The sequence below is a fragment of the Rhincodon typus genome, chromosome 27 (assembly GCF_021869965.1).
Source record: "Rhincodon typus isolate 14 chromosome 27, sRhiTyp1.1, whole genome shotgun sequence".
Taxonomy (NCBI): Eukaryota; Metazoa; Chordata; class Chondrichthyes; order Orectolobiformes; family Rhincodontidae; genus Rhincodon; species Rhincodon typus.
In genome coordinates this window covers 34287939-34300457 of record NC_063358.1, presented here as the reverse complement: position 1 = coordinate 34300457, position 12519 = coordinate 34287939, and the positions used below count along the sequence as shown (strand labels likewise).

At 43.0% G+C, this 12519-nt stretch overlaps 1 protein-coding gene across 1 annotated transcript in view; it reads right to left on the bottom strand.

Annotated features, from left to right (window-relative positions):
- grik3 (glutamate ionotropic receptor kainate type subunit 3) overlaps positions 1 to 12519 on the bottom strand; it is a 437968-nt gene that overhangs the window by 199990 nt on the left and 225459 nt on the right. The window contains exon 9 of the mRNA XM_048613095.1: positions 9828 to 9941. Coding sequence (XP_048469052.1) covers positions 9828 to 9941 — 114 coding nt within the window. The remainder of the gene's footprint in view (positions 1 to 9827; positions 9942 to 12519) is intronic.

Below are 12519 nucleotides of genomic sequence, written 5' to 3'. Positions count from 1 at the left end.
GTGATTGTGCAGATCAATTTTAGCAGAAACTTGGACTGTAGTCTAATCAACTCAAATTTGAACACATTAGTGCGCCATCCTCTACGGGTGGCATGGTGGCTCAGTGGTTAGTACTGCTGTCTCATGGGATCTGGATTCAATTCTACCTTCAGGCAACTGTCTGTGTGGAGTTTGCACATTCTCCCCGTGTCTGTATAGGTGCTCCAGTTTCCTCCCACAGTTCAAAGATGTGCAGTTTAGGTGGACTGGCCATGCTAAATTGCCCATAGTCTCTAGGGATGTGCAGGTTGGGTAGATTAGCTATGAGAAATGCAGGGTTACAGGGATGGGGTGGGTCTGAATGGGATACTCTTTGGGATACTGTATGGACTTGATGGGCCAAATGGCCTGCCTCCACAATGTATAACTCTATAACTGTAACCGGGAAAAACCTGCATTCAGCAGAAATGACTTTAAAACTCTATATTGAACCATTTATTTTATGTTCGCTAGTCAGATGGACTGTAATATAATTGATACAACTTTGAACACATTTTGGGCAATTACCCAACTGTGCCAAAATGGAAACTTGTCTTGCAAATATGCCAACTTTATGCACATTGGTGATACAATCTCTGATAATTCTTTAATATTAATTGTTTGACAGGAGGTGACATGCCTCGGGTCTGACAGTTGATGGCTTGGGATGGTTTGATGTCAGATATAAAGATTTATCTGCAGGGGGAAGGGAACTGTCCAGAAAGATGTTTCCAGACTGATAAAATAAACTTCTTGATGGCCGGCTACAAATATCAATTAAATCAGTCTAAGAACTGGTCCTGCAAATGCTCACTTTGTTGGCTACAGTACAGTTGGCTGCTGTCTTACCTCGTAGTCAGATGGTTTGGTGTTCAATTCTCAATCCATGACCACAGGATGCCCAAAAGGACTTTACAATCACTGAAGTACTTATATAAATAGTGCTGAATTTTACCAGAAATTGACTGCGTCGACTTTGATGAGTTTCATGGATGTTTTACTTCTGTGAGGCCTAGCGAGATTTCTCACATATTATCTGAAACTTACCTATGCACCATATCTCTACGTTGCCCCAATCATCCTACTTTTCTTCTCACCAGAGGTGAAAACATTAAGACCATGAGACATAAGAGCAAAATGAGGCAATTCAGTCCATCGAGTCTGCTCCACCATTCAATCATGGCTGGTATGTTTCTCAAACCCATTCTCCTGCCTCCTCCCCATAACCCTTGATGCCCTTACTATTCAAGGACCTATCAATCTCTGTCTTAAATGCACTCAATTATTTGATCTTCATAGCCTTCTGTGGCAGTGACTTCCACATATTCACCACTTTTGGCTGAAGAAGTTCCTCCTCATCTCAGTTCTAAAGAGTTGTCCCTTCATTCTGGAATTGTGGTCTCAGGTTCTAGTCTCTCTGAACATATTACTAAGATGTTAGTGGAAACATCTTTTCTGTGTCCATTCTATCCAGGCCTCTCAGTATTCTGTACGTTTCAATGAGATCTCACCTCATCCTTCTAAACTCCATTAAGTACAGACTCAGAATCCTCAACCATTCTTGATATGACAAGCCCTTCATCCCTGGGATCATTCTTGTAAACCTCCTCTGGACCGACTCCAATGTCACCACATCCTTCCTTAGATATATGGCCCAAAGCCGCTCCTAATATTCCAAATGTAGTCTGACCAGCAGTACTTCTCTGCTCCTTTATTCTAACCCTCTTGATATGAATGCTAATGCTGTATTAGCTTTCCTAATGGCCAATGAATCTGCATGTTAACTTTCAGTGAATCTTGATCACAAAGTCTTTTTCTGCTTCAGATTTCGAACGTCTTACCCCATGTAGAAAATAGTGTATGCCTCTATTCTTCCTCCAAGTTCATGAATACAGGAGGACTTCTGGGATTTCCATTGCCAGTGCCATTGTTAAAACCCAGCTATACACAAGATCAAGCACTACCAGCTAGAAGTTGCCCTTTACTGTGCATATAGTGAGAGAGGAACCAAAAAGAAATGCTTCTTCTATGAGCACTTAGGAAGCACAATGAAGCTGACACTTCATTGCATGTACAAGTGCACATTTGTATTGCTACTTAGCAACCCAGCTTCACAGGTTACCCATCCTTAGCTTCATTCCTTCTTAGAATGCTGTCTAAAGGAGTTTTTGTTTTAATTCATTAACAGGAAGAGGGCATCGCTGGCCAGGCAGCATTATTGCCCATCCCTAATTGCCCAGAGGGCAGTTAAAAGTCAACCACATTGTTGTGGGTCTGCAGTTACATGTAGGCCAGACCAGGTAAGGATGGCAGTTTCCTTCCCTAAAGGTCATTAGTGAACCAGATGAGTTTTTCCTGACAATTGACAATAGATTCACGGTCATTATTGGATTCTTAATTCCAGGTTTTTTTAAAAGTGAATTCAGATTCTACCATCTGCCATTGTGGGATTCGAACCCAGGTCTAGCAATAATACCATGAGCCATCACCTCTGCCATGGAATGCTAATCTTCCTTCAATGGTCAGTGTTAGCCTACAGCTTAGATATGTCAACCATCGTACTACACTGTCCCCTGGTGGTACGTATATGGAATCAGCCTCTATTTGCATTTAATTGCAACATTTAAAAGGCAGTTGGATCGGTACGTGGATAGGAAAGGTTTAAATGGAGGACAAGTCCTCCTTGTTAACAGTTCAACTCGCTACAGCCTATAGTCAATGGGGAAATTTGACATAGAAACCCGAGTGAGTTCATGAAAGATTCAACTTGCTGTTGGTCCTAAAGACATTCATATTAGAGACAGGGCACCAACATCTCAGACAACACTCTATGGGCACTGGCCACATGCACCCAACATACATGAACATTGGCATCCTTCACATCTCAGCATCTATGAACCTTCAAGGCACATCTCTGATCCCTTAAAGGACATTTCAAAATGGAGTGCTTGCTCTTAGTTTACTCCTTTTGGAGGCTGTTTGTGTGGCAAACATCAAAGATCGGCAGATTTCAGTGGACAACTAGTTAAGGAAGCATGGCCAAAGTTCTAAGAATGCTGATGAGTTACTTGCTGAGTGTGTTTTTAATGACACTAGCAGCTATCACTGTAAGGTGGCAACAAGGACATGATGGCCTCAGGGGCATATACCCAGGTTATGGACTGGACCAAGCTGCTTCTCTGGACTCTTCGCTCATTGTCAAAGCACTTACACACTCTGAACCAACCAGATGCCCACAACATCCCTGCCTGGCGTTCCTTTGCTTTGCATTACATTTTTGTTCATTGGCCTTCATCCATAGATACCAGGCCTATATTGATACTGCATTGCCACGCCATTTAGCACAAACATAAGGCAAAGAAACTTGCAAAAGTTGTCAGAAGGCCTCATTCCAGTCAAAGGGGATAGTCAGTACTCAGTAAGTCAGGGTAACCTACATTAGGAGGAGGAGACTGATAATGGATGACACATTGTTATCCTATTGTGGGCTGTTTTGCTCCCAGAATGACAGAGAGGCAGGTACATCTCTAAATGTTGGTGCAGATGGTCCAAACAAGTTACTAGACTGCGCAGAGGCCAGGCAGAGTTAGTTGTGTGGCATGTTGGGGCGGGTCAGAGTGAGTGTGCAAGATGTTGCATTGATCAGTGATAGTATTGGAGGACAAGCCTTAATGGGAGTGAGGTCCAGTGGCAGGCATAGAGTGAGTCAGAGTTATTGGAAAGAAGAATGTGGCACCTTTGTTGGTGGAGTGGAGGAGGTCATTGACCATCTTCCTACAGTGCTGGGCATTCCCCCAGACAGCTGAGTATGGATGACAAACTCTGACCAGGCTGACGTGGTCCTAGTGTCAGTCTTCACGGCTGGTCCTATGGGAAGAGGAAGTCCTTCCTCTGCACCACATCATCCATTAGGAGCTCCAGGACCCTAACCACAAAGTGAGGTGCCAGCTTCCTCCTGTCAGCCAGGTCTGTGGCAAATATCTGAAGCCATGCAGGGCAGTGCTGGACTGTTGGCGCCATTCCAGGTACACAGCAAGTTTTTAACGAGAGTGCTGGTGCCAGAGTTGCCAGTCAATATTGAGATCTCCAGTGAATGACAAATTGCAGTGGGAATGGCATGTGGTAATGTGGAGTGAAATCAGATGCAATACTTATCATAAGGGTTGAAATGTTAATTAATGTGGTGAGATTGGTAAGAATCGGTGAGAAATCTCAATCGGCTTCAGGACAGGAATCACTGCAACAAACCAAACGTGACTCTCACTGAGCCTGATAAACATAAAATTCAGCCCACAATATCAACAGTTACAGAAGGAACAACCTCAGGTGCTTTGCTAACTGTGGAGGGGATTGCCAATGCTTTCTGTAAGACTTAACCAGGTTGGTAGATAAGCCAAAGTGAAGTCAGCCGAAATTTTATCCGGCAAAATCCGGAGAGATAGTGAGGAATAAAAAGAGATAACATGTCCACCAAATAGTAAAACTTTAAAACATGTGACACAAAGAAGACCAAGGGATTACACTTAGAATAATGCTGGAAGCTCTTTAGGGAGAATGGCAAAGCCACAGAAGGAATGCAAAAGTTATTCACTAAGATTACCAGAGATAAAAAATTTAGACAACAAGAGAAATGAAAGAACTGGAGCTTTTATGATTACAAAAGAAAGGCAAAGAGGATATTTTATCGAGGTATTGAAAGTGATGAATGATTTTGAGAAATAAATCAGGAAAAACTAAGTTTCTTCTGATTGGTCAACTGGTAATGGGAGGTCATAAGTTTAATGTTAAAAGAACGAAAGGAAATCAGGAGACATTTCATGCAGAGGCTGTGAATGTCCTAACACATTCTTTGACAGATGCATTATCACAGCTTTTTCAAAGGAAAGTAAATATACCGTTTGAAAACAAGAAGAAAGAGTACAAAACAAAGGCAGGGCACCAGAATTAAATTTGAATCAGAGATAGTAGGAACTGCAGATGCTGGAGAATCCGAGACAACAAGGTGCAGGGCTGGATGAACACAGCAGGCCAAGCAGCATCATAGGAGCAGAGAGGCTGACGTTTCGGGCCTAGACCCTTCATCAGAAATGGGAGGCGGAGGCGGCGGAAAAACTGCTCTATGTCCAAGCGTGAGCGGTATTCGTTGATGTGTGGGTGGAGGGGGACAAAGGTGAGCCCTTTACTGAGGACTGACCGTTCGTCCTCAGTAAGGGGTAGGTCTGGGGGGATGGTGAAGACTCGGCAGGGCTGGGTGCTGCTGTCTCCTCTGGAGCTGCTGGCTGTGGAGGCTGTGGGCGGAGCTGTGTCGGCGTCGGCTGTGGGCGGAGCTGTGTCGGCGTAGGTTGTGGGCGGAGTTGAGTCGGCATAGGCTGTGGGCGGAGTTGCGTCAGCGGTGGGTGGAGTTGTGCCGGCGTCGGCGGTGGGCGGAGTTGCGCCGGCGGTGGGTGGAGTTGCGTCCGCGTCGGTGATGGGCGGAGCGGCGTCGGAGGTAGGAGGAGCGGGGTAGGCGGCGGCAGGAGCGGTGAGGGTGGTCGCGACTTCAGTGTCGGTGGCAACAGCAGCGATGGTGTTTGCTGTCCCAGAAGTGGGGAACCCGGCGGTGGCGGATGTGACGTCATCTGTGGGTTCTCCGATAGTGGCCTCATGGCCAATGGCGGCGGGCACATTTTGGGGAAGGTCCTGGGTACGGCTGGGGATTTGGGGGATGGAGGAAGCCCGTTTTGGGCGGTAGGCACCAGTAAGTTTACTGTACTTACGGTTTTTAGTGTCCAATAAAGCTGAGTAGAATTGTGAGTTCAGGTTGTGGATCCTACGAAGAATAAAAAACAGGAGAGTTCCTTTGCAGGTCTGGGAGAGGGAGGCTCTGAGCTGGGGTAGGCTTGATTGTAGTGCCCGGAGATGCCGGCGCATTGCTGCAAGTGTGTGTTTCAGGAGTCGCAGGGAGAAACGCTTCTGAAGGATCTCAATACCATGAGTGTAGATATTGTCACGGTTGGGGCCAAATTGGGAAGGCTTGAATGTGGATTGTAGTCCATTGGGGATGATCTGGTTCCGTAGGCAGGTGCTAAGGAAGCTGATGTGGCTGTAGTACCTGGTTTGCTTCAGGACGTGGTCGAGCAGTTTCAGGGCCGAAGAGATTACGAGAGAGTTGCAGTGGGAGAGAGATCCCTTGAGGTTTGTCTGGAGGGAGGAGGGTAACTTCTTCAGGTTAGGCATCCTTAGAAGAGGCTTCGCAGTGGGGTTAAAATTGAATCAGAGATAGTAGGAACTGCAGATGCTGGAGAATCCAAGACAACAAGGTGCAGGGCTGGATGAACACAGCAGGCCAAGCAGCATCATAGGAGCAGAGAGGCTGACGTTTCGGGCCGAGACCCTTCATCAGAAAAGCTTTTCTTTTCTTCCAACATATTCCCTTCCAACTCCCTTCCAACACAAGGGACTTCCAACATATTTGACTTGCTTTGTGGAACAATGATTCATCAAGGTTTACATAGCAGCCATTCTGCTCAAACAAGTTGAATGCCATCATTTTGTAGAGCTTCACAGGAATGTCCCCAAGAAATATCCTCAGAAAGAGCATTCTCAGCCAAAGGGAGCACAAAGAGAAAGGCTTTCAGAAAACAATCTTTGTTATTTTGAAAGTACAGGCAAACTGAAAGTATGGCCACAGAGCTAAGGAAAAACTAGAAACCTCTCTCAGTCCCAAACCAGAGACCTTGCAATTGGGAATCATCACAACTGCTCAAATCTGACTTCAAACTTTCAATTCTATTGTTCAGAAACAGAACATGTAAATATATGAACATGTAAATTAGGAGCATGAGTAAGCCACATCACCCCACATGCCCACTCAGCCATTCAGTAAGATCATGGCTGATAAGACCATTAAAAAAGGAACAGAATAAGGCCATTTGGCCCATCAAGCCTGCTCTGCCATTCGATTGCGGCTAATGCGTTTCTCAGCCGCATTCAACTGTCTTCTCCCTGAAACCCTTGATCCGGTTACTAATAATGAACCTTTCCAACTCTGTCTTAAAGACATTGAATGACTTGGCATCCTCAGCCCTCTGAGGCAATGAGTCCCACAGATTCACCACCCCGCCCCCGGCTGAAGATATTACTCTTCATCTCAGTTCTAAAGGGTCATCCCTTCACATGAGGCTGTGCCATCAGATCTTGGTCTCACCTACTAATGGAAACATCTTCTCCACGTCTCCTCTGTCCAGACCTCTCAGTATCCTGTAAGTTTCAATCATATGCCCTCTCATCCTTCTGAATTCCATCGAGTACAAACCGATAGTCCTCAACTGCCGCTCATATGACAAGCTTTTCAGTCTTTGTCTCTGGGGGAGGTGATGGCCTAGTGGTATTATCCACTGGACTATTAATCCAGCAACACAGGTTAAGTTTGGGGGAACTGGGTTCAAATCCTGCCATAACAGATAGTGGAATTTGACTTCAATATGAAAAAAAAAAATCTGGAATTAAGAGTCTGATGACCACTGTTGATCATTGGGGAAAAACCCACCTGGATCACTAATGCTGTCTAAGGAAAGAAACTGTCACCCTTACCTGATCTGGCCATTGTGTGATTCCAGACCCACAGCAACATGGTTGATTTTTAATTGCCCTCTGGAATGGGCAATAAGTGCTGGCCTAGACACTGATGCCCTCGTTCTGTGAAATAATAATAAAAAAAGCTCTTCTGGGTGACCTCCAAGGCCAGAACATCCTTCCTGAGATACAGGGCACAAAACAGCTCACAATATTTCAAATGCAGTCTGGCCAGAATCTTATACAGCCTCAGCAGTAAATCCCTACTCTTGTATTGTAGCCCTCTCAAAATGGATGCTAACATTGCACTTGCCTTTCTAACTGCCAACCGAACCTGCATGTTAAGATATCTTGAACTAGGACTCTTAAGTCCCTTTGTTTTTCAAAGTTCCAAAGCCTCTCCCCATTTAGAAAATAATCTATATCCCTATTCTTCCTACCAAAGTGCAAAACCTCACAATTTCCAACAGTGTTTCCCATTTGCCACTTCTTTGTTAATTTTCTGGCCTGTCCAAGTCCTTCTGATCTGGTCACTCCACATTCCAGCATACCTCCAGTGACCTTTCTCCCCACGGCTCATCAAGAACCACAACTGCCTTGAAACAAATCACAGACTGTGCTTCCACTCCAATCTCAAAATGAAGGACCACTATTTAAGATGGAGATGAGGAGGACTTTTTTTTCTCCCAGAGGACAGTCATAGAATCCCTACAGCTTGGAAGCAGGCCATTCAGCCATTGACTCCACAGCAACACTCTGAAGAGCATCACATCCAGACCCACCTTGTCCCTGTAATCCTGCATTTTCCATTGCTAATCCACCTAGCTTGCACATCCCTAGACACTAAGGACAATTTAGCATGGTCAATCCACCTGACCTACAAATCTTGGTCTGTGGGAGGAAACCAGAGCGCCTGGAGGAAATACAGACACACAGAGAACATGCAAACTCCACACAGACAGTCACCCAAGGGTGGAATCAATACCGGGTCCCTGGCACTGTGAGGCAGCATAACCACTGAGCCATCGTGCTGTCCCAATTCTTTACCACAGGGATGTCTAGCCTGGGTTGTTAAGTACATTCAAGGCTGATACAGACAGATTTTTAATCAGTGAGGTAATTGATGGCTATGGGATAAAACAAGAAAGTGGAGCTGAAGGTTATCAGATGAGCCGGAGACCAGACTCAATGGACTGAATAGCCTACTTCTGTTCCAACATGTTATGGTCTTATTGGAGGTCACTTTGATGACTCTGCTTATCTCAGATAAATGCTTATCTCTCTTGATTTGACTGAAGCCTGCTGACAGCCATGACAAGCTTCCTGGTTTTGTGACTGCGCTAAATAGCATGGCAATACAGAAATATTTTAAACGTAGTATCTCTGACTGAGGGCTAAGTCTCGGAAAGAGAAGGCAACGCAATGTAAGTCCAGTTTGCTGTGAGGATCCATATAGAGTCAAAGTGAATGAGCATTAAGAGAGCAATTGAACATCGGAAAGATACAGTCTGGTTAAGTCCTTGAACTGGGTGTGTGCCCCTGAGTTCAAATTGTTCTTGCTTCGTATTACAGGAACAATTGCAGTTGCATGTGAAATGCAGCATTGAAGTGCAGAAACACTTTTAAGTGGATAGGAGATGTGCCATGGGGATTCTTAAAGGCTGGCACGTGTCGGATGTCAATGTGCATTGATGTGGGATGTGTATAGCTGATGCCCATGATGCATGCTCTGAGATGTTGATGCCCAGTCTCCTATATGGAGGTTCTTTGGAACAAGAGGCAAGCTGAAGTCGCCAGGTACCCGCTCTGACTTCCATGACGAGAATTCTTGGCCTCTAGTTTCTTCAGGGTAGGATGGGAGGATAGAAGCCTGTACATTAATGAAGCACAAGCTGCTGTTAACAAGCAATAATCCCCTGAATAGGCAATGCATTGTTGTCCAGCGTGAATCTCACCTCGATGCTGGATTCATTTAAAAGATGCAGCAAATTGAGATAGGCATCACTAGACATCTCATGTGATTTCACGCTATAGCCAACATCATCCAGGTCCCTATTAGATTCTGAGCTATGTATTTGCAAGTTAAACAGTTAAAAAGCTTGAAACAAAGTAGGATTTGGATCTTGAAGGTTAAGATGTTGCAATCCAGTACTTAATTTTGATCCGTAGTCTGGATCTCAGTGCCAAAATCTACAGAACTCTGCTTTAGACTAACTACTTTACAGAAGAAAAGAGAATGTAGCAAAATCGCCTACCAGGATTGTTGTCACAATCAGCGACCGATTTGTCAAAGAGTCTGTTATGTTGGATACTCTTCCCCTAGAAATCTCTGTGACATTTAAACCATTGATTGTGTCCCAAGTCCCAACCTGTGTGACAAGAGACAATAATTTTCGTTAAATCATCAAATGCAGTCACATAACGTTGCATTCAGAAGATGTAATACAGTGTGATTCAATATACCGAACGCCTTTATAGTGCAAGGGTCTCAAGGCTTCCAAAAGAGGTGTTTCTTTATTTAAATGTCCATTTTATGAGGAGTTATGGAGAAAGTAGGAGATTTATTATTAATTAATGTCCAGCTATAACACAGTGTGATCTTTTGGACTCCAACTATATTACCAATTGTATATTATTAAAAGTACACTTCTACAGCTAGCTTGGAAGATCTACACTTGACGCACTAACATGTTTAAAAATAAAGCAGTAACATTCATTTAAATAGACTGACAAAGTTTTTTTCAAGCAATCATAGATGTGGTTGGTGCAGTTTGTATTAAGAACTCGAGTTTTCAGAAGTCATTTACCAAATTTCTGGTTCAGTGAATTGAGTCACAGCATGGATATTGATGACAGGATTTTGGTTAACATCTTTGTCTATGGTGTACTATCTCTTCTAAGGATATGTTATCCTTCTGTATCAAAATTTATTGAGGTGTCAACTCATGGCCGAGTGCTAATCACAGGAACTCCTACAAAAAAGATACACACTAACAGTGTTATATACAGACCCTGAACAGTCTGGCCAGTTAATCACTAAATATTTTTCATCAGCTTAGTTCACTGCACAATGGCTGACAAAAGCAATAGTCTTATCGGCTACAGGACTGTTTACGATGTTATTAATTTAGCAAGAATTGGATAACTGATCTTATACATTCTCATTTGCTATCTTTGTGAGACTCTTTTTCTAATCAGAAGCGTATGTTTTTGAAGAGTTATCTTTGTGACTAATACTAATGAAATTCATAGAGATGGATGATTGATCTTTTGTCAGTCATCTGTGGTTATCCACTGACAGTGAATTAAAGTAAAGCAGTTTAAAAATCCACAAAGCAATCCCAGGAGCATCTCAGACTTGACAGTATCTCAAGAATTCTGTATTCCTTTTTACTTCCCTGCATTTGCTGACTTGTAAGTAAAATTAATTCTGTTGCTTCCAGGCCACAGTTAGAAGCACTGTCTGTAATCTTGGACATCTCATTATTAAAAAGGACATTGAAACCTAGAAAGCCATTGAAACGGAAATGTGAGGAAAAGTAAACCAGAAGCCATCAATATAAGATAGCTATGATAAATCTAATAGGAAATTCAGAAGCAGAAAGTGGGAAAAATGGGGTACTCGCTACCTCAGGAAGCAGATGAAGAAAATAGCATAGGTATGCTTAACAGATAACTAGACAATCAAATAAGGGAAAAGTGAATTGACGGTAATGTTGACAAAATTGGAGGAATGATGGAAGGCTGTATCAGAGGAGCATAAACACCAGCTTGGGCTGGTTTGTTTGAATAGCCTGTTACTGTGTTCAGTCTTCCATGCAACAGACACAAGAGAGATTCCTCAGAAAGTTACCAGTTTTGAGGGGAAAGTTGAGGTGTTTGGAACAGTAAGAAGAGGTGTACCAGATGTCTCTAAGATGATGAGGAATTTTGATAAATTAGATATGTGTCACTCATTACTTTGGTGAGTTAATGATGAAAGATTATCAATTTCAAAATATCACTTAGAGTGAAGACAGCAATTTATACAGAACTGGTGAAGAATGGGAGACTGCCATATGGGTTGGCTGAGGCAACGCAATTCATTTTGACTTCCTCCAGGAACAAGATCCGATAAACACAACAAGCAGAATGGCTACATTCTGTGTTATGTGTTTGTTTCTCAATTTCTGTTTTCCTTTCAGTTATTGAAAATCTCTCTCAAGCTAGTTTAGTCGATTTTGGGGAGTCCTTGATGATCTGCAAGAGTTTACTGGGAGCCTGCCACTATTTGTGGAGGAATCCCTTCACAGGATATTTTGGTAAGAGAACACATGGGTCACTCCTCCCAATGTCACACTTACAAATATTAAAAGTCATTGTGATTTTCCAGACTTAATAACAGGAACCTTGTAATGAATTTGAACTTTAGATAGAAAATTATATTTAAAGCACAAGTGGACAGATCTTCAACCTTGAGATAGATTGCAGGAAATGGTGAAAATTATTAAGTTTGTGCTCCCGCTTCATGAAAATACTGGCTCAGGTGGTGCAATCATAATGGTCAGGATGAGGAGCGTGAGTGTTTATATATATTTATGGATTTCTATTTATTAACCCATGGAACATTTGCCACAAAGAGTCCAGTTCATGTTGAATCAGATATCTGGAAGTTTATCAATGACTATTAATGTACTGACTACCAAATCTCAGACTTGTATATACAGACTGGGTTATATGACAATGTAGATTATGATTATGTTGAGCACATAGTTAACTGGTTAACTAGTAGACTGACTGCCCACTTGCTTAACTATTGACTGGATGAAGAAAGAGTAAATAGAGACCCTTACATTAAGACCTCTTATGTCTTAATGTCATCTGGTTGATTTATTGGTATAGTTCCTTTATGAGATATGTGCAATATTACAACATGGATGTCAACAAATATCTTTATACATTAAGAAA